The 27600-nt window shown below is 39.0% G+C and overlaps 2 protein-coding genes and 1 long non-coding RNA gene across 17 annotated transcripts in view; 1 reads left to right on the forward strand and 2 right to left on the reverse strand.

The window, feature by feature from the left end:
- The window catches only part of MPHOSPH8 (M-phase phosphoprotein 8), a 51752-nt gene extending 29888 nt beyond the window's left edge, over window positions 1-21864 (reverse strand). For all 7 annotated transcript variants that reach the window (XM_049101075.1, XM_049101073.1, XM_025462773.3 and 4 more), the window contains exons 1-2: window positions 20160-21864; window positions 4118-4273 (exon numbers count right to left, since the gene is read on the reverse strand). In XM_049101075.1, the coding sequence (XP_048957032.1) occupies window positions 4118-4273; window positions 20160-20384 (381 nt within the window). In that variant the 5' untranslated portion in view covers window positions 20385-21864. The remainder of the gene's footprint in view (window positions 1-4117; window positions 4274-20159) is intronic.
- The window catches only part of LOC112669577 (uncharacterized), a 60249-nt gene continuing 50542 nt past the window's right edge, over window positions 17894-27600 (forward strand). For 5 of the 8 annotated variants that reach the window (XR_007405821.1, XR_007405819.1, XR_007405823.1 and 2 more), the window contains exons 1-5: window positions 17894-18004; window positions 18895-18954; window positions 22259-22334; window positions 22991-23137; window positions 23879-23974. This is a non-coding gene — a long non-coding RNA (uncharacterized LOC112669577). Of the gene's footprint in view, window positions 18005-18894; window positions 18955-22258; window positions 22335-22990; window positions 23142-23878; window positions 23975-27600 lie in introns of all 8 variants that reach the window. The other 3 variants (XR_007405820.1, XR_003142366.3, XR_007405824.1) reach the window with 3 other exon arrangements.
- Window positions 25466-27600, reverse strand: part of PARP4 (poly(ADP-ribose) polymerase family member 4) — a 95993-nt gene continuing 93858 nt past the window's right edge. For both annotated transcript variants that reach the window (XM_025462807.3, XM_049101071.1), the window contains one exon: window positions 25466-26033. In XM_025462807.3, coding sequence (XP_025318592.3) covers window positions 25871-26033 — 163 coding nt within the window. In that variant the 3' untranslated portion in view covers window positions 25466-25870. The remainder of the gene's footprint in view (window positions 26034-27600) is intronic.

Raw genomic sequence — 27600 nt, forward strand, 5'->3', positions numbered from 1 at the left:
CCTATATCAGGTCCCCCACAGGGAGCCTGCTTCTCCCTTTGCCTATGTCTCTGCCTCTCTCTGTATATCTCATGAATAAATAAATAACATCTAAAAAAAAAAAAGTAGAGAAAAATTTTGAGGCATCAGACAAAAAACTAAATCACTTAGAAGAGAAAAATTCACATTCATCTTTAGAGAATAGTTATTTTATGCCAGATGATAATGGAATAACATGTTAAGATATTCAACAAAAGAAAATTTGAGCCAAGGCATTTATATCTAGTCAAACTGGCTTTCAGATATAAAGATGCCAACAATTATTATGAAATACAAGAACTCTGAGAATACTGTTCTCACGAGCCCTTCTATTGCAGAGGTGGTTCTAAAACCTTAGCAGGCATCAGAATGCAGAAGGGCTTATCAAAACACAGGCATGGGGCACCTGGATGGCTCAGTCAGTTAAGTGTCTAAGTATCAGACTCTTGATTTTGCCTCAGGTCGTGATCCCAGGGTTATGGGATTGAGCCGTCTTGGGCTCTGTGCTCAGCACAGAGGCTACTTTTCCCTCTCCCTCCCCCCTACTTGCTCTCTAAAATAAATAAATAAAATCTTAAAAAACAAAAACCCAACCAAAAAACCCAACCATAAACACAGGCAGCTGGTCCCTATCCAACAATGTGCAGCCCAGAGACTACATTTCTAATACCTTCCCAGATAATGATAACTGATGCTTCTGGATTGAAGTCCTCTTGAGAACCACTGTACTAAAGAATGAGCTTCAGATAGCCAATAATGACTGGATAGATATCAAAATAAAGATAAGTAGAAATTAAATGGATATTTGCTCCTAGAATTAAGACTGAATGATGGCTATAAGAGAGTATAGTATGTAACAGTCACTAAAGACTCTTGATAATAAAGCACCTATCAAAATAATGGGGAAAGAATGGTAAAAAGATATTAACACATAGTATTCTTGCGGATTGCCTTGTAGTTCTAAACTGAGAGTAAAGGGACAGTACTTCAAATCAGATATGTAGAGAGGGAAGGCAGCAAGAAGAATGATACTAATTAACAACCAAATGAACTTGTTTATCAAATTGATAACATAACCACTGAAAAGAAAAAAAATCAACCTAAAGAACTTTTGAACACTAAACATCCTCAGTGAATATACTTACATATGGACAAAAAGAATTGCAAATAAATTTGGAGTTTTACAGTAGTATGTAGAGCAAATATTTTTTTTATTAAAGATTTTATTTATTTATTCATGAGACAGAGAGAGAGAGAGAGAGAGAGAGAGAGGCAGAAACACAGGCAGAGGGAGAAGCAGACTCCAGGCAGGGAGCCTGATGTGGGACCCGATCTCAGAACTGCTGGATCATGCCCTGAGCCAAAGCAGATGCTCAACTGCTGAGCCACCCAGGCACCCCAGGTATAGCAAATCTGAAACTAATTTCTCATTTTTGTAGGATTGAGTAAATGACTATATACCCTGATGGTGGGAACCAGAGTTCTCCAGTAGGAAAAGGGAAACAGACTACAGCCAGGTAGAATGGGTGGAAGACCCTGAGGTCATGGACAGAAACCACAGATACCAATATGAATTTATGATTTAAACAAACTGACATATTTTTTCCTTTATCTCTACTTAAAGGGCCTAGAAATAATCATACTCTAGTAGCAATAAGTACATCTTGGTTTTTAATCCTATCCTCCTCTATAAAGAATCAGGATTCCTTGGAGAAATGATAGATAACAGGGATGGAGCAGGAAAATTGCAACACTTTATCAGAAGCAATGATATGCTCAAAACAGAAAGGGAAATATCAAAAGGACACAAGACCTGCCTTGGCTCCCACTGGCCAAATTTAGAACCATTTTTGCATCACCAATATGAATAACACTAGTAATGGATGACTGACATGAAGATTCTGTATGTACTGATGCTAAAAAAATTTCCAGGGAGGAGCTATTCTTTATGAAACACAAATGAAAAATATACAATAAGAGAATTAGAAAAAAAAAAAGAAAAAAATCAATATTTACAACCATCACAGGAATAACTAACTGAGGTAAGAAGCATCAAAGTATTTTAAAATCATGGGATGAGAGGTTACTGAGGAACAAGAGTCTCAGTCTCAAAGATTACTTATATTAGGTTATTTATTAACCTGTGTCTCCAGAACTCCTGCTAATAAACACAGAGGGATGAATGACAGATTTAGAAAAAAATCACTATTTCCCACCCTTTAATGAGAGAATGGTTCTAGGCAATGATTAATGGCTCCTAAAACCCACACATGAAAAGCTGTGAGTTTTCTAATGAAGGATCAGACTGAAAATACCAAATTTCAATGATCTTATTAACCCCACGGTAAAGGAGTGAACTAAATATGTGCTTTCTGATATGCAGGAGGTAAACAACTTTTACAACTATCCTTACCAAAAAACCCCACAAAAAAACAAAAAACACCTAAATGTTAGTATAATCATGCTTCCATATTTAGCTATCTGTTTATAGGAATATGGGGGCTAGAGGAACGTTTTAAAATGCACCATGCATGCAGCCAAACCTAGCATACAGAAAATGATGTGGTTTCTTCATCAAATAAACATGGGGAAGAAACTGCTTAGAGTAAGATTATTAATGATATATAAATATGCAGATTTTTATCAAATCCTGAATTGGCTTGAAAATATTCTAGCTAGTAGGGGTGCCTGGGTGAGTCAGTTGATAAGTGTCCGACTCTTGATTTTAGCTCAGGTCATGATCTTAGGGTCATGAGATCAAGCCCTGCACTGGGCTCCACACTTAGTTTGAAGCCTGCTTGGGATTCTCTCTCTCCCTCTAGTCCTCCCCGCATTCCCTCCTCTCTCTCTAAGAAAAAAACAAAACAAAAAACCCACACACAAAACAAAACAAAAAAATATAGCGAATAAAGTGGGAGAGGGGGAGTAGTGGATAGAAAAAGGAAGAATGGCCAAGTACGTAAACTGCCATTGATGATGAATAGGAGTCTCGTGACACTGCTCTTTCCAATTTTGTATGTTCAAATTTTCCTTAATAAAATTCTTTATAAATAAGGGTTTAGACCTTATCAGACACTGTTTATTAAAAATGCCATCCCCAAATAAAGAAAAAAACCTAACAAGGTATACATAGTAAAACACTGATGTAGCAGAGCAGTAGAGGTTTACTGTCATATAATATCAACCACTGAAGCTCAGGCAGACCAGTGGTTTCCTATCTGGAGATTATCTGTCCATTAAAAACAAAGGGCTAGACCATATCACACATACGTATGTTAAATAGCATCTCAACATTTTTTTAGTTTAAAATATTTGATGGTCAATAAGAAGATAAAAAGAGAATCAAATGTTAAAGGATGAAAAGTATTTTAATGAACAAATACCATTTCTACATTATGCATATTTTCTGATTAATAGCATTAACAACCATTTTGAGCGGTTATTTTATTTAGCTAGTTTTTAAAAATGTTTATTTATTTTAGAGAGAAAGAAAGAGAAAGCACAAGCAGGAGGGGCAGAAGGGGAGGAAGAGAGAATCTCAAGCAGACTCCCTGCTGTATGTGGAGCCTGATGCAGGGCTTGATCTCTTGACCCTGAGATCATGGCCTGAGCTGAAACCAAGAGTTGAATGCTTAACTGACTGTGCCATCCAGGTGCTCCTTTTTGGGTTATGTTAGAAGCCATTTCTAATTTCTGTGATGTTTACTAAGTCCTAAATAAGCAAGATTCCTATATTTAAATAGAGAGGGGGACAAATCAAATATTTACAGATATTTACAGACACTACTGTGGTGAAACCCCTCCGTAAAACAAAAAAAATTTTTATAAAGACTTTATTTATTCGAAAGGGAGAGATAGAGCACGAGTAGGGGAACAGCAGCAGAGGGAGCAGAAGCAGACTCCCCACTGAGCAGGGAGCTGATGTGGGGTTCAATCCCAGGACCCTGGGATCATGACTTGAACCAAAATTAAATGCTTAACCGACTGAGCCACACAGGCACCCCTATTTGTAAATTCTTTACTGCATATTCCTTATGTCAGTAAAATTTATAGGAAGTTTATTATACTAAAAAAAAAAAAAAGAAATAAAACATGATACCTGAATATCCTTCTTGACTGGCTTAGCTTTGTTCTCCACAATTTTCTTCCTAAATTCAAGAAGAACTTCTTTACAGTCCTCAAGATGAATCTCAGGCTCCCAGGTATCATCATCTGATGTGTATCCTTTCCATCGAACTTTATAAAGGATTTTACCCTGTTACAGAATTAAAAACAATCAAATAAAGGCCATTAAACTTGATAATTTAAATGACTAAATTTCCAAAAACATACAATCCTGAAAATATATGAATGAACCTGAAATGGAGATTAGTATCATTATAAAGTACGTTCACCTCCTGAAGCAAGTGCATTTAAGGAAAGTGTCACACTAAAAGTAAAAATAAGCAAATGGAACTATATCAAACTAAAAAGCTTCTATACTACAAAAGAAACCACCAACAAAATGAAAAAGCAACCTACTGTATTGGAAAATATTTCTAAATCACGTATCTGATAAAGGGTTAATATTCAAAATATATAAAAAACTCATACAACTCAATAACAAAAAACCAATCTGATTTAAAAATGGGCAGATCTGAATAGACATTTTCCTATAGAATTTTTTTAGATTTTATTATTTATTCATGAGACAGAGAGCGAGAGAGAGAGAAGCAGAGATATAGGCAGAGGGAGAAGCAGGTCCATGCAGGGAGCCCAATGTGGGACTTGATACCGGGACTCCAGGATCATGCCCTGGGCCGAAGGCAGGTGCTAAACGTATGAGCCACCCAGGCGTCCCTGAATAGACATTTTCCAAAGAAGACATACAGATGGCCAACAGAGAAGACATACAAATAGCTAACAAATATCTGAAAAGATGCTCAAAATCACTAATCATCAGGGAAATGCAAATCAAAACCACAATGAGACCTTACTTCATACCTGTTGGTATCAAAAAGACAGGAAATAACAGGTATTAGCAAGGATTAGGAAAAAAGGAAAACCCATGTGCACGATTGGTAAGAATGTAAACTGGTATAGTAACTATGCAAAAACAGTATAAAGTTTCCTCAAAAAAAAAGAAACAAAAAAACCTACCATATGATCCAGCAATTCCACTTCTGGGTATTTATCCGAAGAAAACAAAAACACTAACTCAAAGGGGTATATGTACCCCCACGTTCACTGCATCATCATTTCATTAGCCAAAAAAGTGGAAATAGCCCAAATATCCTTAACAGATGAATGAAGAAAATTCTACACGCTAGAATATTATTTGGCCATAAAAAGGAATGGAAACTTGCCATGACTCCCGGTGCATGGAGCCTGCTTCTCCCTCTGCCTGTGTCTCTGCCTCTCTCTCTCTCTCTGTGACTATCATAAATAAATAAAAATTTAAAAATAAAATAAAAAAAAAAAAAAGAAACTTGCCATGACAACATGTTGCAAACTCAAAGACATTATAATAAGTAAAATGAGCAAGACAAATACTTCATGATCTCAATTAAATATGGAAGAAAACAAAACAAAAACTCAAGTTCACAGAAAAAGAGAACTGACTGGAAGTTGCCAGAGGCAGGAGTTAGAAGTAGAAGAAATGGATGAAGGGGGTCAAAGGTACACCCCCAGTCATAAAATAAGTCATGGGGATATAACATGCAGCATGGTGACTAAAGCTAATAATACTGTGTACTGCATACTTAAAAGTTGCTAAGAAAGCAGATCTTAAAAGTTGTCATCACACACACAAAAAAAATGTAATTATGTAAGGTGACAGATGTTAACTAGACTTATTGTGATGATTTTGCAATGTATAAAAGTATAGAATCATTATGCTATATACCTGAAACTAATGGTATATGTCAATTATATATCATTTTTTAAAAACTAAAATAAACAGTATTACTGATCTACTTTTCATAAACTGAAGATCGAGGTCTTTCCCGGATAACATAAGCAATGCGTAATATAAAAATAAAAAAAAGCAGGAATAAACAAAAATCACCCATAGATGACAGAGGGAATACATTTCAGTATCACAAAAACCATATACGAAGAAACAAAAGCGAGCATCATCCTCAAAGGGGAAAAACTGAGATTTTCCCTTAAGGTTGGTAACAGGACAGGGATGTACACTCACCACTGCTTTTAAACAGTGCACAGCAATCAGACAACAGAAAGAAATAAAAAGTATCTAAATCAGCAAAGAAGTCACACTATCACTCTTCTCAGACTACATGATATTCTATGTTGAGAACCCAAAAGATTCCACCCCCAAATTGCTAGAACTCATACAGGAATTCAGCAACATGGCAGGATATAAAATCAATGCACAGAAGTCACCTGCATACACTAACAATGAGACAAAAAAAAGAAATCAAGTAATCAATTCCATTTACAATTGCACCCAAAACGATAAGATACTTAGGAATAAACCTAACCAAAGAGGTAAAGGATCTATACTCTGAAATCTACAGAACACTTATGTAAGAAATTGAGGAAGACTGAAGTGGAAAAACATTCCATGCTCATGACTGGAAGAAAAATTTTGTGAAAATGTCTATGCTACCCAGAGCAATTTATATTCAATGCAATCCCTATCAAAATACCATGGACAGAGTTGGAACAAATAATCCTAAAATTTGTATGAACCAGAAAAGACCCCAAATAGCCAGAGGAATGTTGAAAAAGAAAACCAAAGCTGAGGGCATCAAAATGCCTGATTTCAAGCTGTATTACAAAGCTATGATCATCATGACAGCATGGTACAGACACAAAAATAGACCTGTAAATCAATGGAAAAGAATAGAGAACGCAGAAATGAGGACTCAACTCTATGATCAACTAACCTTTGACAAAGCGGGAAAGAATATCCAATGGGAAAAGGACAGTCTCTTCAACAGATAGTGTTAGGAAAGTTGGACAGCCACATGCAGAAGAATGAATTTGGACCACTTTCTTACGTCATACACAAAAATGAACTCAAAATGGATGAAAGACCTAAGTGTGAGACAGGAATCCATCAAAATCCTAGAGGCAAACACAGGCAGCAACCTCTGTGACCTCAGCTGTAGCAACTTCCTGCTAGACACCTCTCCAAAGGGAAGGGAAACAAAAGCAAAACTTGAGATTATTGAAGCTTTTGGACAGCAAAGAGTCAACAAAACCAAGACAACTGACAGAATGGGAGAAGATATTTGCAATTGTCTTATCAGAGAAGGGGTTAGTATTCAAAATCTATAAAGAACTTATCAAACTCAACACCCAAATAACAACCCAGTTAAGAAACGGGTAGAAGACATGAGTAAACATTTCTCCAAAGACGACATACAAATGGCCAAAGACACATGAAAAAATGTTCCACATCACTCATCATGAGGGAAATACAAATCAAAACTACAATAAGATACCACCTCACACCAGTTAGAATGGCTAAAATTAACAAATTAGTAATCAATAGATGTTTGTGAGGATGCAAAGAGGAACCCTCTTACACGGTTGGTGGGAATGCAAAATGGTACGGCCACTCTGGGAAAACAGTATGAAGGTTCTTCAAAGTTAAAAAGAAGAGCTAACCTATGACCCAGCAATTGCATTACTAGGTATTTATCCGAAGGATACAAACAGTGATTCAAAGGGGCAACTGCACCCCAATGTTTATAGCAGCAATGTCCACAATAGCCAAGATTGAGCAGAAAGAGCCCAGATGTCTATCAACAGATGAATGGATAAAGAAGATGTGGTACATATATACAATGGAATATTATTCAGCCATCAAAAACAATTAAATCTTACCATTTGCAATGACATGCATGTAACTAGAGGATATTATGCTAAGCAAAATAAGTCAGAGAAAGACAATTATACGATTTCAGTCCTATGTATAATTTTTTTTTCTTTTTCTATGTAGAATTTAAAAGATGAACATAGGGAAAGGGAGAGAAAGACAATAAGACAAAATCAAAGGAGAGAAGCCATGAGACACTCTTAACTACAGGAAACAAACTGAGGGTGCTAAAGGGGAGGAGGGGGAGGGATAGGGTGACCAGGTGATGGGCATTAAGGAGGGTTCATGTGATGTAATGAACCCTGGGTGTTATATGCAACTGATGAATCACTAAATTCTATCTCAGAAACTAATAATATACTATGTCAACTCATTTTAAATAAAACTTTAAAAATAAATTAAAATTTTAAAAAATCACTCACAGATACTAATAAAATTTGATCTTTCCTTCACTTTTTACATTTACAAATATAACTATAAATACATATTTTATGTGTATTATTCAAAAGACTGGGATAATACTATCACTTTACTTTGTTTTTTCACTTAGATATAGAACACTTCTTGTTTTACTATTTTTCAAAAACATGATTTTTACTGATTGTTCTAAATACAATAAAAAGTACAACAAAAACTGTCCCTTTGGAAACCAAAGGTTGTTTTGTTTCTGATTTTGTTTTCATAAGCAAAGCTACTACATACTCATACATCTTTGGTCACACTGCTAAAATAAATTTCCCAAAGAGAGATCAGTGGGATCAAATAATAAAGCCACCTAAACACTGTTAAAACACACTACCAGAAAACACATTTCCAGAGAAGATGCTCTATTTCCACCAGATAAAAGAGCTCATCTCCGTATATCAGACGTCGGCGAAGTGTAGCAGGGCCTGTCTCTTATTTTGGTTTGGTCGTCCTGTGAGCTAAGAATGGTTTTACATTTTTAAATGGTTGAAAACAAATCAAAAGAAGAATTACATTTGTGTCAAGTGCTTTACAATCTGTCATCCATGGACTAAATCTTGGCATTTATTAGCTCATTTAATCTTTACAACAACCCTGTGAAGTACTATTACTCATTTTATAGAAGAGGAAACTGAAGCTTCTAGATAAAGTAACAGTAAAAATTATACAGTTTAAGAGTAATTCAGCTAAAAATAAAACCCAAGGGCACTTAACCAGCTTCTGCATATGTGAAGTTATCCAACGATGTGCAGTGTATAAAGTGCCAAAGGGATGTGCAAGTAACACCATCTAGTGCACAGCATGGAGCCTACTTTAAAAAAAAAAAGACAGCTTTGTGGTGCCTGGTGCCTGGGTGGTTTAGTCAGTGGAGTGTCGGACTCTTAATCTCGACTCAGGTCTCGATCTTGGGGTTGTGAGTTTAAGCCCTGCGTTGGGCTCTGTGCTGGGCATGGAACCTACTTAAAAACACATACACACGTACATACATAAGCAAGCAAGCAACACTGAAAGACCAGATATTTTTACTTCTATAAAACACATTTGGGGTCCACTGAAATGCTTAGAGACTTTTTTTCTTAAACACTTCATGTTCATCATAAACTTGAATCCACTTTTTCCAACAAAAAATTTTATTTTATTTTATTTTTTTTTTTTTTCCAACAAAAAATTTTAACTACTTATCTAGTTGTATATGATCCAGAAGGCTAGGAGGACCATCTTCTACCTTTTGGTTTGGCTTACTGATTAAGCTAAAAGAAAATTTGGCTACAAAGAAAATAGACTGTTTCTGGCATTTTGAAGATAAGGTTTTAAATTTCAGGGCTATCATGAAATTTAATACAAGGCAAAGCTTGGGCAATATTTGTATCTACAGGACTTCTATACAAGAACATATAATTCACAGATTTCACTTGTTTTGTACACTGTTGTATATCTAAGATTCAAAGGTCCTTACATAGTGATCCTCTAATATTTGTTTCTATAATAAATTAAACAAAACTGCTGAAATAAAGACCAGGTACAGTTATCAACAAATTAAATCTGGAGCTAGAATTGAGATGTGCTACTTAATACTTGAGAATGGTTGTTAATGCCCTTATTCTCATTGACTAGACTGAATTTATTGATAATTAGCAGTAAATTTAGAACTGTGTTCAATGTAGAAATAAATGTTTACTAGTTTTTACTGTTTTTGATTGTCAGAAAAGATGGAAGAATTATATACAATCTCCCATATATACCTTCATACATATCCCCGTTAATATTGTCTTTTATCTTTATTTATATATATGTGTATATATATATACACATATGTATATATATTTTTTCCTGTCTCATTTTAAAGTAAATAAGACTTTTTAAAAGCTACATTGAGGGGTGGAGGGATGGAGTAACTGGGCGATGGGCATTAAGGAGGACACTTGATGTAAATGAACACTGGGTGTTATATGCAACTGATGAATCACTAAATTTTACCTCTAAAACTAATAATACAATATATGTTAATTGGTTTTATTTTATTTTTTTAATTGGTTTTATTTTTTTAAATTATTATTATTATTATTTTTAATTTATGATAGTCACACACACAGAGAGAGAGAGAGAGAGGCAGAGACACAAGCAGAGGGAGAAGCAGGCTCCATGCACCGGGAGCCCGACGTGGGATTCGATCCCGGGTCTCCAGGATCGTGCCCTAGGCCAAAGGCAGGCGCCAAACCGCTGCGCCACCAGAGATCCCCTGTTAATTGGTTTTAAATTAAAAAAAAAAAAAAGCTACCCTAAGTAACAGATGTACTCCTGTTTATTATTTTTTATTTTATTTTATTTATTCATGACAGACACAGAGAGAGACAGAGGGAGAAGCAAGCTCTATTCAGGGAGCCTGATGTGGGACTTGATCCCGGGACTCCAGGATCATGCCCTGAGCTGAAGGCAGATGCTTAACTGCTGAGCCACCCAGGCATCTCCTGTACTACTGTTTTTATGCACACATAAAAATAATGTGGCCCAGAGGTGCCTGGCTAGCTCAGTCGGAACAGTATGCGACTCTTAATCTGAGGATCATGAGTTCAAGCCCTACATTAAGGGTGGAGCCTACTTAAAAAACGTGGCCCACAAATTAGGATCATTTTATTCAATACACCATTATTGTGCTTTCACCAAGACTAAGCAAAAATGCTTTTTAAAGGCAGTTCTGCATACTATTGACTAAGATTTCTTTTCTTTCCCCTTCGCTCACACAGGCCTCTTAAACCATGCTGTCTCACCTTTATCTTCAGTTTTAACTATACCTTCATAGAAGCACTAAGTTATATATAATGGTTTTGTTTTTGCATACTATTTTGCTTAAAAAAATGTACATATACTCTTAGTTGATATAAGCACTGTCACTTCACCCTGTTATTTAACTGAACCATAAAAGTGTATCAATTTAGACTTAGTTATGATGTTAAAATCATGAGGATTTTCAGGATTATCTTTAAAACTTAAGAATCTAAGTGTACTCTTTTCCCATTACTTCTTAGTTTCCAATCCAACATCCTGCTGATGTTGGTCTTTCAATAGGTGACAGAACAATTGAAAGGCAGTGTAGGCATGTTGAAGAGTAAAAGGTGAGGGAGTAGCACTTGGCTTTGGTTTGGATAGTTTATTGCCTCAGTGGTTGTATGAATAAAATCAGGTAAGTGTTAAGTGTAAGCTAGAATGGTGCTCTGCAGTTCATGTAGAAAACTATTTCATATATTCTTCTCAGTCAGATTGGGTATTGAGCAGAAATGATAAACCAGAAATCCGGAGAAGCAAAAATTTGGAATATATATGATAAAGATTTGATAGTCATGAAACATCAAAAAGAAAAATTCTTAAAAAAAGAAAAAAGAAAAAAAGAAAAAGAAAAATTCTTGGGACGCCTGGGTGGCTCAGCGGTTAAGTGTCTGCCTTCAGCTCAGGGCGTGATCTTGGAGCTCCGGGATCGAGTCAAACATCAGGCTCCCTGCATGGAGCCTGTTTCTCCTCCCTCTGCCTAGGTCTCTGCCTCTTTCTGTGTCTCTTATGAACAAATAAATACAATCTTAAAAAAAAAAAAAAATCTTATACATGAATGAGAAAATAGGCAAAAGACACTATAGATAATTTTAAAATCTTGTTTATTGTAGTTTTACATATGTTTTTAGTATACATATATCTTAAATTTTGCCATTATAATCATTTTAAGGGTAAATTCATAGAAACAAATGGTATTAAGTACATTCACAGATACAGTTGTCACCACTGTCCATCTCTAGAACTTTTTCATCTTTCCAACTTGAAGCTGTCTCTATTAAACAGTAAGTCCCCTTCCCCTGAAGCCCTGGTATCCATCATTCTATTTTCTGTCTCTATAAATTTACTTATTCTAGGTACTTCATGTAAATGAAATCATACATAGGTACTTCATGTAAATGAAATCATACAACAAATGTCTTTCTGTTTCTGGCTTATTTCACCTATCCCAATGTTTTCAGGGTTTATCCCTGTTACAGAATGTATAAGAAGTTCCCTCCTTTTTAAGATTGAATAGTATTTCATTGTATGCTTACACCACATTTTGTTTAACCATTCATCTGTTGATGGACACTTAGGTTGTTTCCATTTATTGGCTATTGTGAACAATACACTACTGGACATGGTTAAACAAATACCTGTTTGAGTTCCTACTTTCAGTTCTTTTGGGTGCATACCCAGGAGTGAAATTACTGGGCCATGAGGTAATCGTTTAATTTTTTGAAGAATAGCCAAACTGTTTTCCACAGCAGCTATACTATTTTACATTCCCACCACCAGTGTAAGAACGATCTAATTTCTCCACATTCTCACAAACACTTGTTTTCCATGTTTTTATTACAGCCATCTAGTAACTGGTGTGAGGTAGTATATCTCATGGTTTTGATTTGCATTTCCCTAAGGATGTTGAGCATCTTTTCGTTTGCTTATTGGTCATTTGTGTATCATTGGAAAAATGTTCCTTTGTCCATTTTTAAGTAGACAGTCTTGTTTGTTTGTTTTTACTTTTTTGGTCTTATTTTTGAATTGTAGGTGTTGTTTATATACTGTGGATATTAATCCCTTGTCAGAGGTGATTTGCAAATATTTTTTTCAGTTCTATGGGTTGCCTTTTCCCTATGTTGATACTGTTTTTTGATGCACAAAATATTTTTAATTTTGATGAAGTCCTTTTACCTATTTTTTCCTGTTTGTGTTTTTGGAGTTACGTCCAATGCATTGTCAAATCCAAGGTCTTGAATATTTACCCCTACATTTTCTTCTAATAATTTTATAGTTTTACCTCTTAAATTTAGGTTTCTCTTTAAATTCATTTTGAGTTAATTTTTGTATATGGCGTGAGGTAGGTCCAATCTCCCCTTTTTGCATGTGGAAATCGAGCTATTTCAGCACAATTTGCTTCCCTATTGATTGCACTTGATACCCTTATGAAAAATCAATAGGCCATAGAAATATAGGTTCATTTTTGGATTTTCTATGTCTATCCACATACCAGTACGATACTGTTTTAATCACTCAGCTTTGTAGTAAGTTTGCAAGTCATTTATTCTGTAGATTAAATTTATTCCTAAGTACTTTATTCTTTCAGGGGTCCCCGGGTGGCTCAGTCAGTTGAGCATCTACCTTCAGCTGGGGTCGTGCTCTCAGGATCCTGGGATAGAGCCCTGTCAGGCTCCCTGCTCAGTGGCAGTCTGCTTCTCCCCCTTACTCTCATGCTTTCTCAATAAAATCTTAAAAAAAAAAAAAAAGAATTATTTTATTTTTTTAGATGCTGTTATAAACAGAATTGCACACAGGCATGTGTTAGAGGAGGGGCAAAGGCAAAGAATCAAGCAGATTCCCCACTGAGCCCTGAAGTCAAAGGGGGAGGGAGCTCAATCCCAGGACCCAAGAGATCATGACCTAAGCTAAAACCAAGAGTTGGCACTTAGCTGACTGAGCCACCCAGGTGCCCCTGGAGTTGTTTTCTTTTTTTTTTTTTTTGGAGTTGTTTTCTTAATTCCTTTTTTGGTAGGAGCTTAGGAAGATGGTGGAGTAAGAGGACCCTGAGTCCACCCTGGCCCACATTTACTACTAGATATCCTCCACATCCAAGTCAATAAATTGGAGCGTGATCTGAAGACTGGCAGAACAAACTCCACAATTAAATATAGAGAAAAAGCTGCATCTGAAAGGTTTGGAAGGTCAGAAAGGTGGAGAGAGGCTATCAGCTGGAGGGAGTGGTGTGTGTGAAGAGGGCAGAGAAACAGGTCCTCGAACCAGGTATCTCACATGGAGAAGACCCCATAATGTTTGGTTTTAAAAACCTGAGGAACAAACAAACCCAAAGGAGTTGAATTCTGTGAGCTTGTAAAACCAGTGGGGCTTGGAGCCCAGAGCTTTAAAAGTCAGCTGACTTTAATGCTGCACTGGCCACCAGTGAGCAATAGGGTAAGTGATAGGTGGGTTGCTGCCCTTAAAGAGACAACAGTGTGTGGAGAGGCAACATAAAAACAGCAGTTTAGGGCAACCCAGGGGCTCAGCGGTTTAGTGCCGCCTTCAGCCCAGGGCATGATCCTGGAGACCCAGGATCCAGTCCCACGTCAGGCTCCCTGCATGGAGCCTGCTTCTCCCTCTGCCTGTGTGTCCCCCCCCCCCGCCCGTGTCTCTCATGAATAAATAAATAAAATCTTAAAAACAAACAAACAAACAAACCCAGCAGTTTATGGAATACCACGGGGGAAATGGGAAGCAGATTTGTTCATTCTGATTTCAGACCATGTTGGGGGACCTCTCTGAAAACAAAAGAGCTTGCATGTGCCATTTTCCTCCCCAACCCACCAGCATAAACACAGAGCCACCTGTAAGAAGGGGAGCTGCACAGACACTTGCTACCTGACCCGCTAGCAGTATGCCATGCCCATGAGTTCTCCTCAGGAGTCACCCACTCCAAGCCTGCTAAGCCTTGCGTTCAAGGGGATTTTGTTAGCACCATGTGCACCCCGCCCAAACACCCCCACCCACAATCATGTGCTGGGCTCAGCCATACCCAGTCATCCTTATGCAAGATGCCCAACCTTGCACCCCCTGCCACTCCAGGGCACAGCCCCCAGCTGCCTCAGTGCTTCAGGGGATCTAGCACAGGACTAGTGGCCCAAATGAAATTTTGCTCACAACCCTGCCCTGCTCCAAAGTTCCCTGATGTACACGCCCCTTCAGAGCTAGCCTGCCTGGGTCCCACTAACACCACAGACAGCAAGCATAGCCCACAACAGGCAGAGTCAGTACAAATGACTACATTGAGAGGAAAAGTGACACAGACACGACAGCAACGTGTAAACAATACACACAGGATACTCTCCTCTAAGTGCCAGGTTCTGGTGAACAGGGAACACTGTATGGCAGGGCATACCAGGACCTCCTCTTCATGAACTCACTACTTTCAAGAGCAGAAGACACAGCTGACTTTCTTAACAGAAACAGAGAGGCAGACAAAATGAGACAGAGAAACTCATCCCAAATGAAAGAACAGGACAAGGCCACAGCCAGAGATCTAAAGCAAAACATATATAAGTAACATGCTTGATGGAGAATTTAAAGCAATGATTGTAAGGATACTCACTAGACTTGAGAAAAGAGTGGAAAACATGAGTGATACCCTTAACACAGAGATAAGGAATAACACAGCAGAGATAAAGGGCTCAATAAAAGAAATGAGAAACACACTTGATGGAATGAATACAGCACGGAAGAGCAGAGAAATTAATTAGTGACCAAGAAAACAGAGTAATGGAGAGTAATCAGCTGAACAAAAGAAACAATTACACAAAAGAACAGACTTAGGGAACTTAGTTACTCCATCAATCAACATTCATATTATAGGAGTCCCAAACAAGAGAGAAAAAAAGGGGCCAGAAAATTTTATTTAATGAAATAGTATCTGAAAACTTCCCTAAATTGGGGAAGGAAACCATATCCAGATCCAGGAGGCATCGAGAACTCCAAACAAAATCAACAAAGCAGATGCACACCAAGACAAGTTGTAATTAAATCCACAACATATAGTGATAAAGAAAAAATCATAAAAGCAGCAAAACAAAAGTCGTCAGTAACTTACAAGGGAAAGCCCATAAGATTACAGATTTTTTGGCAGAAACTTGGCAAGCCAGAAGAGAGTGGCATGATATATTCAGTGTGCTGAATGGGAAAAATCTGCATGATATATTCAGTGTGCTGAATGGGAAAAATCTGCAGCCAAGAATACAATATCCAGCAAGGCTATCATTCAGAATAGAAGGAGAGATAGTTTCCCAGACAAACAAAATAGGGATGCCTGGGTGGCTCAGCAGTTGAATCTTGCCTTTGGCTCAGGGTGTGGTCCCAGAGTCCAGGGATATCAGACTTCCCTTGAGGAGCCTACTTCTCCTGTCTCTGTCTCTGCCTCTCTCTGTCTCTCATGAATAAATCAATAAAATCTTTTTAAAAATATATAAATAAATAAAGGAGTCTGTGACCCCTGTGACCACTGCAAGAAATCTAAAAAGGGACTCTTGAAGTAGAAAGGAGACCAAAAGTCACAGTATATAGGTATGAAATACAAAAGGAATAAAAATGACTATTTCTGTAAAAAATCAGCCAGGAAACCCACACCGACATACACATGCACACACAAAGAATGTAAAATATACTAACAGTTGGCAAATTGAATTTAAATTTTAGAAAAAGGAAAAAATATATTAACATATACCTAGAAACCAGGGGAGGAGAAAAGAATGGGTTTTATCTTAAATGACCACCAACTTAATATAAACTGCCATATGCAGAGGAGACTATACATAAGCCTAATGGCAGGTTAAAAACAGAACTACCTTATGATCTAGCAATCATACTACAGGGGGTTTACCCAAAGAATACAAGAATACTAATTCAAAGGGATGCATGCATCCTGATGTTCATAGCATTATTTATAATAGCAAGATATGGAAGCAGTCTGTATCCACTGATTGATGAATGGATAAAGAAGATATGAAATACATATATGTGCATATATATATATGCAATGGCATATTATTCAGCCATAGAAAGAATAAAATCTTTTAAAAAATATTTTATTATTTGAGAGCGAGCGAGAGATAGAGAACAAACAGTGTGGGGGCAAGGAGAAGCAGACTCCCCGTTGAGCAGGGAGCCCAACTTGGAGCTCATTCCCAGGACCCTGGGATCATGACCGGGCTTGAAGGCAGATGCTTAACTGACTGAGCCACTCCAGGCTTTAGTGTTGCCTTAAAATTGACAAGAACATACCATAAAAAATGCCAGTTACAATAATCAATAATATTTGGAATATGAAATTGAGAACTGCTCATATGTGCAAATTATTCTCAAATTAGTTTCCCATATTTCCAGTTTCAAATTCCTAAGTAACAGCTGATTTGCTTGTTGGCAACTATTAGGTCTTAAATAACCCAATTAATTAAACAAATACTCAGTGTTAAACAATATATAAATACGTGTCAGTTAAAATAATTCTTTTAAAGGACATGAAATATTTATTAATAACTCTCAAGTGTTTGGAAGTTAGGCAATATATTTGCACATAATTTATGGAAATTGGAAAATATTTTTACCTGAACATAGTATAAACATAATTTATGAGCTATAGCTAAATTAAGATTAGAGGTATATAATTTGAGGGGGCCTGGAGAGCTCCTTTGATAGAACATGAGACTCTTGATCTCAGGGATTTTAAGTCTAAAGCCCACGCTGAATGTGGAGCTTACCTAAAAAAACAAAAACCTTTTTTTTGTTTTGTTTTTTTTTAAGGGGGCAAGGGATGCCTGGGTGGCTCAGCGGTTGAGCGTCTCCAGGGCATGATCCTGGAGTTCGGGGATTGAGTCCCACATTGGGCTCCCTGCATGGAGCCTGCTTCTCCCTCCGCCTGTGTCTCTCCCGAATAAATAAATAAAATTAAAAAAAAAAAAAAGAGGGGGGAAGGGCAGAGGGAGAAGAAGAGAGAGAATCTTAAGCAGGCTCCATGCCCTGTGTGGAGCCTGATGTGAGTCTCGATCTCACAAACCATGACATCACAAACCATGACATTATGACCCAAGCTGAATCACTAGTAGGATGCTTAACTGATTGAACCACTCGAGGGCCCCCTCAAAAAGTCAGGTAAATCTAAACTCAAGTATCAAGGAAGGTATCCTTAAGTGGAAAAATTACAAAAGCAAGAAAGATATTACCATATAATAATTCAGGACAGTGATTTTGGGGGATGGAAGAGAATACTGAACGGTAATGGTATTCAAAAGAGGTTTCTAGGGCTAGCAGTCTAATATTTCCTGACTTAGGTGGAGGTTATACAGGTGTTGGCTTTATGATAATTTACTAAGTTATATAATTAAAATATTCATACACTTAAAAAAATCAAGTCAAATTCCCATAAATATTAAAAAGTGCCAGCTTTTGGCTTCAAAACCCCAAGATCTGTCAGATTAATTTAACTGTTCTGAAAACATACAAAAAATCACATTTGGCAATAAAATGAAATAAAGAACATGGCTAATATATAAATGTAGCATTAATGCCATTCATCATCATGACAGTTTTAGTAACAGAATACCAGTCTGATGGCTTATGAACAGAAATACCATAGACCTTAAGGAAGCCAAACAAACAGCTACCAGGACCCTTATGGTTTTCAATTGGCTGGCTCCCTTAGCAGTACTTAAAAAGTAACCAGTGTAGTCCTGTTCTGCTGAGCTAATACTTTTCGTCTTATAAATCATTCTCAAGAGCACCTAAAAATACAATGCACTGAGAACTAGATTTTTCACCTAACTTTATATCGTTTACTGTCTTCAACATTTAAGCTTCTTAGTTTCACCTGCTTTTGACTAGAATATGTACAGTTCCTACAATTGTTTGGGACCAGGAATATTATAGTGGAATTAAATAAATTTTTAAAAATATAAAAATTATACTTACAGGCGAACCACCTTAACTTTAAAGATATTACTTTCCTAACCAAATATTTTTCTAAATATCTTCTATGTGCCAAGCACTGTGTTAGATGAAGGAGATAAAAAACAGCCCAAGATTGGATCTACTCTCATCTCAAGGTACTTTTGTTATATATTTGGAAAAATTACACCAAAAAAAGTTCCTATCTACTGTATTGCAACTAGCAATAATAGTAATACATTGGATATCAACAATTTATCCCGACAAATTTTTCAGCTTCAGCAACTGTGTATGCTACAATTAATCTCCATATCCTCAGTACCTAACGCTGCATCTAGCACAAGGCGTGTGAAGAAAAAAAAAAAAAGTTTGCTAAATAGTCAAACAGAAAATAATAGATAATATAAAAAGAAGACAGAGACCCTATCACCATACGGGCCCTTTGGTCACCTCACACTTACCTACTGACACAGACTGTCTCCCTACTTGTGCACCCTCTCTCCTCCATCCCACCCTGCAGTCCATGACTCATTTAGTCATTTAATCTTCTGAGTACCAGTAATACAAAAATTAGTAAGAATCATATTTCCTTTAACCAGTGAGCCTACCATGTAGCAGAGAGACAAACACGTATATAATAATGCTTTAAAGCTCAGAGGTCCGACCCACTGCTGGGAGGGCAAACTTGAAGATCTCACTCCGCAGGGATTCCCAGGGAAACTGATTCTCAGAGAGACCTGAGAGACTGGGGGGCGGGAGAACGGGGGGGTCTAGGGTCAGTATGACGGAGGAGGTCAGGACTACAGTGAGGTTGCTCTCCCGTAACAAAGTGAGAGGGAAGACAACGGTCAGACTTGGAAGGCCTCTAAACACCACCCTCTTGGACGAGATTCCGGGGATGAACGGGAATCCCCGTGGATTTTAAGGCAGAAAACGGACCAAAGCTTTGGAGAGCACTGGACGGACGACAAGCAGCCCGGACGGGGATGGGAGCCGGCCCACAGAGTCTCCTCCCGGAGCAGAGCAGCGGCCCTCTCGAGGAGGCACGCCGACACCGCCGCGGATCTTGCCGCAGCCGGCGGACTCCGATGCTTCCCGCCCCCAGCCACGCAACCCGGCCAAAGTTCCTGAAAGGAGCCCCGCTCCCGAAACCCGCACGAGCCCGCGGCCACAGCCGGAGTCCGCCCCCAACACCCGCACGCTGGCCGGGGCGCAAGCGATCAAGCTCCTTCCCGCCCACGTCCAGGGCACAACTCCGGGAGGGCTCCCCGTGTACGCACGGCCGCCCTCCGCAGAAGCCCCTCCGCTCCCGCCTCACGGCACGCCCTGCGCGCCCAGCGCCGCCTCCCCGCCGCACACCTACCCCCTCGGTCTTCATGTCCAGGATCTTTTCCACCTCGAATACATCCTCTCCGTCCTCCTCGCTGTCTCCGGCTGCCTCCGCGCCTCTTGTGGCTGCGTCCTTCTCTTCGCCCGCTGCTCCGACACCTTCTCCTTCAGCTTCAGGAGACTCCACATTGCCTGCGGCACCTGAGACAGGACTCGCAGTCATGCTCACTCCCTCGGCGACCGTCGCCGCCGCCATCATCGGAGCCCAGCAAACCGCCGACGAAGAGCGGCTGCGACACACACCCTTGGCGGTTCCTCGCGCTCCGCGCTTGGCCCGAATCCACGTGACGCTACTAGGGAGACCCGCCAATAGCGGCCTCCGGACCCTGGAGCGACACACACACCCACCAATCACGTCGAGGCGGGCGCGCTGGAGCCCGCGGAGTCTACGGGAAGTGGGTGGGCGGGCTGAGGGGCGCCCGGGAGGAAGGGCGGGGCGAATAGGCCGTGAGAGTGAGGCGCTGGGCAGCTGCGGCGCTGGGGAGGCGCGGGGAAGGGCAGCTCTGGCGCTCCTGGGGGGAAGGGCAGGAACGGCCGGTTGGGGTGGGCGGAGAGGGAGGGGCTTGTCTGGGCGCCGGAGAAAAGGGAGAGAGGCGGGCTCACCCGGCGGGGAAGGGGCCGCCGGGGCACCGCGGAGCGCGGCTATTCGCCTTGGAGAAGGAGCCCAAGCGCCTGAGGGGACCGACTGCTGCTGGGGCCTGACGGCTGTGCCTGAGGAAACCGACCGCTGCTGGGACCTGACGGCCGCCCCGAGGGGACCCCGACCGCTGCTGGGACCTGACGGCCGCCCCAGGGGACCCCGACCGCTCCTGGGACCTGACGGCCGCCCCGAGGGGACGGACAGCTGCGAGGTTCCCCAGAACAGCAGCCCACCTCTGCCGGGACCGGAGCGGGCCGGACATGCGGTGTGATTGAGATTCGTTAAACGCGTGTGGACGATACAAACATCACTCAGTGCTGTTATATTCTAGTATTGTTTACAGATAGGAAAAAAATGTTAAGTATCAGGCCAAAACTAATTGTTTTTCAAGTTCTAGGGATTTTTCCCCCATTGAAAATATCTGGACGTGATAAAATTACGTTGTCCACCTTACGGATGATTGACAAAGATAGTCACCCAGAGTTGCTATGATAACCCACCTAAGGGTAAAATAGTTTTCTCACTTTGGATTCAAATAAAATTGTGGTATCGAGCTTTTAATTTTTTTATTCTGCTAAGTGTCATTTATTTAAGTTATCTATACCCAACTTGGGGCTGAAATTCAGGACCTGGAGATGAAGAATGGAAGCTCTTCTGACAGCCAGCCAGGTGCCCCAAGGAGTTTTTCATTTTTGTTTCTTTGAATGGTGGACTTAATTTATAAGATTTACTCTTTTAAGTGAACTCAGAGGTTGAAGAATCATCTATGGTCCAGCAGATCCATTTGGGTGATGTAGGAAAGACGTTAGGATTCTAAGCCAATGGCCAAGAAAAAATTCTAGAGACGTCTTTGGTGCAAACAGGTGGTTTTTTTGGGACACCTGGGTAGCTGAGCGGTTGAGGACGTCATCCTGGTCTGAGGATCCAGTTCCACATCGAGCCCCCCTTGAAGAGCCTGTTTCTCCCTCTGCCTGTGTCTCTGCCTGCCTCTCTCTGTGTCTCTCATGAATAAATAAATAAAATCTTAAAAAAAAAAAAAAAAAAGGTGGTTTTATTTAAGCACCAGAGGGGACCTGTGGGCAGGAAGAGCCGTCCCGGGGTCATGAGGAGTGACCTGTTGTATACTTTCAAGTTGGGAGGGGGTTAGGGAGAGAGTTCAGTCTCTAAGGAATTTTGGAAGCAAGGTTTCCAGGATTTGAGGGGGCTGGCTATTGTTGGGAAAGGTCATTTATTATGTCTAATGAACCTTAGTCAGGAGAACCTTCAGATGAATATCAACAGGCCATATGCTTGGGGGATGATCGCCAACACGTGTCTTGTAGGATAGAGATGAAGTTTCTGAAGGAATTTTTTTTTTTCTGAAGGAATTTTTAATGTTAAAATAGATTCCCAAGATCTTGGAGAGTTGGACTAAGATTGCCTTTTGCCTTTAGCAATGTGTCAACATCGAGGCAGCTGAGTCTCTAGAGGAAGATCACTCTATCTGTTTCAAGAACTTGTCAAGGGGCTGTAAGTAGTAGGAAATTTAATAATTTTTCATTTGCCATTGTTTCCCACATCATGGAGAGGCTCATCAGATCTTAAGTAGGGTCACTATTATTTGTTTAGCTCACTAAATGCATCCTGTGTACCATGACTATACCAAGCATTAACAATACAAACAACAATAGAACATGGTATTAAAATTCAGCTGACTAAACCTGAAGATCTTATTGGCTTTATTCAACAATTAGGGTAGCATCCTATCCAGCAAATAGAAAGGAGCTCCAAAGCAACGCAGAACAGGACAGGCTTTTCATAGCAGAACAGGGGTGGGGCAAGGAAATCATAAACAAAAGAAAGGATTATTTCAGACCAATTCACTGTCTTTTGGGGGAGGGATGAGGTCTATCCGGAGGATTACCTCACTAGTATTACCAGGAAATTCCAGACTACTGGTTAAGATTCTATTCCTAGAAGAGGCTGAAATTGCAGTTAGGTTGGGTATCAATCCTTGGTTTGCTGATGTGGGACTTGGCACAGATAATTCCATTTTGGGCCTGTTGTCTCTTAACAGTCCCTCTGCCCTTCACAGACTCTTAACCTATAAAGGAAGATACACAACAATTCTAATAATTAAATATCTTTTTAAAGTAATTTTTAAAAATATTTTATTTACTTGACAGAGTACACAAGCAGGGGAAGCAGAAGGCAGAGGGAGAGGCAGAAGGAGGCTCCCTAAGGAGCAGGGAACTGGACGCAGAGCTCCATCCCAGGACTCTGGGATCATGACCTGAGCCAAAGGCAACTGAGCCACCCAGGTGTCCCTTGAAGTAAGTTTTTAAAAATACTATAATCAAACAACATTAGTTGATGGGGAAAGCTCATTCTTTCAGAAAAATTTCAGTTAATCATAGAAGAAAAGATAGAGAATCACAATGTTTCATGAAAATAATTTCAGCAACAAAACTGTTAGGTGAAAGACTGATGAGGAATTGGCTGCCAAAGAATCTCTTCACAGACTATTTGTTGGTTGTAGGGGAAACACAGCTTCACATTGGAAAACCCACTGATCATTGTTAGCATTGCTAAAAGAACAACCAAACTATATGGCTCCTGTTGATAAAAATATTGATTCTTAATCTATTCAGGACCTTAGATCAAATTTCCAGTTTACAAGAAATATGGGGAAAGAAAAAATGGAAACAGACAAATCCAGAATGTGGGACAATCCTATAGGACAACTGACCTTGTTTCTTTAACAAGTCAATAGCAAAAGAGGAGGGAAGAGAAGACTGTTCTCAATTTATAAAAACCTGGCAAAATCTCTTAAATGACAGGATTTATGTTCATTATACTATTTTCTTGGCTTTTATGTATTTTTGAAATAAAAGTTATATATATATATTCACTGTAAAACTTTTTAACCAATTCAAATATATAGGATAGAAACAAAGTTCCTATTCCTCAAAGGTAACCAGTTTGGAATATGACATGACAGACTTTTATCTCATACATATATAAACACCCATTTATATAATTTTTTTTTTAAGACTTTATTTATTTATTCACAGAGAGAGAGAGAGAGAGAGAGGCGGAAGCAGGCTCCATGCAGGGAGCCCGATGTGGGACTCGATCCCAGGACTCCAGGATCACGCCCTGGGCCAAAGGTAGGCTCTAACCCGCTGAGCCACCCAGGGATCCCCCCATTTATATAATTTTTAAATGAACTCTATTCCATATTATTCTGCAACTGAAATATATATATATGTGCATATATAACACATGGATGTGTATGTGTCCATATTTTTGCAAGATGAATTTCTAGAAGTGGAATTCCTATTAGTGAAATGTTTAGATCAAGGAGGGTAGTGATTTAAATTTGGAGAAATTGCAAATACATTTACTAGTATATGTTTCCAGCGATAACATAAGGAAGTCTATCTATCTTCACACACTCTGCTACTAGGTACTATCAATCTTTTATCCTCTAATCTGATAGAACAAGAAAAGAGTTTATCTTCTGTGATTATATCAAATAAGCAGACAAGGCCAAGGGCAAGACCTGATTGATTTAGCCAGTAAAGACATAACAAGCCATTTTAGATTTAGATGGTTTATTACTTACATAAACAGCAAGAGAAAGAGTAGTCAAAGATGCCAGCTCCCCTTGGTCCTTGTCCCACATCCCAAAGGAGCTAGATAATTTTGATGTGTGTTGTGGGACACCTCATTGCTGAGGAGTCAATTCTTAATACAGCTAGGATTTTTAGTCTCCAACTGTCTCCTGAGCTTTACATCGCTTCAGAACTGGGAGGTGATGAGAAATAGTCTTACGTCTACCTCCCAGGTTGACAGTCAGATGGAGAAGGCCTCACAGTAATTCCTCACAAACTTCCCATCCTCTGAGTGCATCACAAGGCATTCTGCCAACCCTCAATTATAGCTGTGGTTCTAGTCCAGGGAATTAGGAGGGTCACACGGCAGGTTAATGGAAGTCACTCAAGATGAAGGCAGGACTGGCAGTAGAAAGGGAAATCCTGAACCATGTGAATGAGGGTAGGAACTGGGCACATGGCAAATGACAGCAATGAGGACAGATTGGAGGACAGCCAAAAGAATGAATCTCAATGAAACCAGGGTTTTTTTTTACATAAAGATAGAGAGGTAATCTAGAAGTGGTAGTGTGGAGGAAGGTGGAAAGTGACCTTACAGCTTTCATGAAAAATAAAATGGATCATAAACCAAAATGTAAAATGCAAAATTTAAAAAAAATAAATAAAATGCAAAATTTATAAAACTTCTACAAGATAACATAGGAGGAAATCTAGAGGACTTTAGGGTTTTAGATAGATCCATGAAAGAATTACTTAGGATACCTAGCTTTTCTAAGTGACAAAAAATGTATCAAGGGATCTATAGTTTAGGAACCACACCAGGGAGCATGCATACAAGGGCAAAGGTCTGGAGACTCAGGACCCAGGAAACAGGCTTGCACGCCAGGAACACTGACATCAGCCAAGACCTTGTTTCTGTCCAGCTTACTAAATCCAGCTGGGCCATTCTCTACTAGAGTCTTTAAAGAGGAGAAGGAAATGAGGTTCCAGGACCAGCCAGATGTGTCTCTTATCACCTTAAAACTTTTAAACACAAAAAATCTGTAATGTTGTAATATTAATTTTATTATCACTTCTTAGTTCATTAATCAGTTATTTTATTTTTTACTTTTTAAAAAGATTTTATATTTGAGATAGAGTGAGCAAGAGGAGAGAGAGTACGAGGTGGCAGGAGAGGGAGAGGGAGAAGCAGATTCCCTGCTGAGCAGGAAGCCTGATGTAGGGGCTCCATTCCAGAATCCTGGGATCATGACCTGAGCTGAAGGCAGACACTTAACTGACTGAGCCACCCAGGCACCCCTGTTTCTGTTTATTTTAAAGTGAGTGCTATACTGAATAAAATCATAATTAAACTTCATTATAGGTATCTATAGATATCTGATTATTTTGTACATGGAAGCATGAGTAATGTTTAAAAAACAACTTCAGTTGATTCAGCCTTGACTGTAATTAAGAAGTCTGTAAAGAGAAGTGGTGCCCCAATAGCTGTTTAGTGGCAGAGTCCCAGTCTTGACCCAACTCAAGCCGTTGGCAGATAGATGGATATTGTCCTTCAGTTCTTCTTACCCATTCACTTGCTTTCTTTATTTCTTCAAAAGCCCAGGGGATAGTTCTAGAATAAAAATAAATGGTTCCAACAACATCAGAATATAATTACCTACGAAATGTAATGTGGTACCAAACCTAGCACATTATATCAGACAAAATAATTCTGTCAAAAATTAAGATATTTAAAAAAAGCGGGATCCCTGGGTGGCGCAGCGGTTTGGCGCCTGCCTTTGGCCCAGGGCGCGATCCTGGAGACCCCGGATCGAATCCCACGTCAGGCTCCCGGTGCATGGAGCCTGCTTCTCCCTCTGCCTATGTCTCTGCCTCTCTCTCTCTCTCTATGTGACTATCATAAATAAATAAAAAAAAAAAAAAAAAAAAAAAAAAAAAAAAAAAAAATAAAAAAAGCAATTCTCTCTGACATTTTATGAAAGTTCTATCAGACTGACACAGTGCTTTTAACTTATCCAACACATTTTAAAATATATTAAGCTCATCACTTTCCAGCTTCTAAATGCTTCATAGACTTCCTTGGTCCCTCCAGGACAACTCAAGCCTTCTCTAGATTTTATATGATTTTTTTGTTGTTTTTTGTCATCTCCTTTCCATTCTTCTTGATCTAAATCCATCCATTCTTCAAGCAGAAACTCAATACTATTTTACAAACCAGGTTTCTATTTCTCTCTCCTTTTTACTGTACCAGAAATTCTCAATTTGATCAGTTAGCAAAATACCTAAGACTCACCCATTAAACTTTCATATAGTTAATTCTGTCACACCAATCAGAAACAATGTACTACTAAACTGTGCATAACATAAAAGCTCTAAGTTTGTGTGCATAAAATGTCAAACATTCAAGACTGTCAAATATTCAAAAGTCTATGCAAGACTCAGAAAAATTGAGATTTTTCATTATTAGTTAGCTAATTCCTCATTAATCATGTCATCTGCTAGAATTTATTAGCAAGCAAGTGGTAACATATACTACAGAGAAAAAAATTCTTTGGGGGGAAACTAAAAATTTGGAAAATTCTCTCCATCTTCCTGATTTTTTTCCCTGTAAACTGAGGAAGGGCCATTAGTATAGTATGATGGCTAAAAGCTGGGTTCAAACCCTGACTCTGAAATCACACAATGTTGGCTATGATGAAGCTTTCATTCAAGACTGGAAGTCTCAGTTTCCTCAATTATAATAATAATATGAGATCCTAGGGGTTTGTCGTGGGGATTAGCAAAATACATGCATGTCACAGGCTTTAATAACCCTTGGCACAGAGCAGGCAATCAATAAATGTTAATGAATATCATGATGACACAAACATACTAAATGGTGAGCATGTCCAAAGTGCTTAAAAGGCCTGTTTCCCAGTAATCATTAGTCTACTTATAGTTATGGACTACTGAAAGCAACAAAACTCGTTTTAAATATTCTCACTAATTCAATTGGTCTTCCTTTAGCTGGTCTCTAAGCTTTTGACTGACCATCCCATACTAGTATGAAGGTTTTGTTCATATACCCCCTTCAATGTGTTATTAGTGTGCATTAATGTTATATGTTATCATGAAGCAGAAAAATAAAAACAAAAAGAAAAGTTAAAATTAAATATGCAATCAACAGGGAATAAAAATTA

This window comes from Canis lupus, chromosome 25, assembly GCF_003254725.2.
Source record: "Canis lupus dingo isolate Sandy chromosome 25, ASM325472v2, whole genome shotgun sequence".
In the NCBI taxonomy this organism is placed as follows: Eukaryota; Metazoa; Chordata; class Mammalia; order Carnivora; family Canidae; genus Canis; species Canis lupus.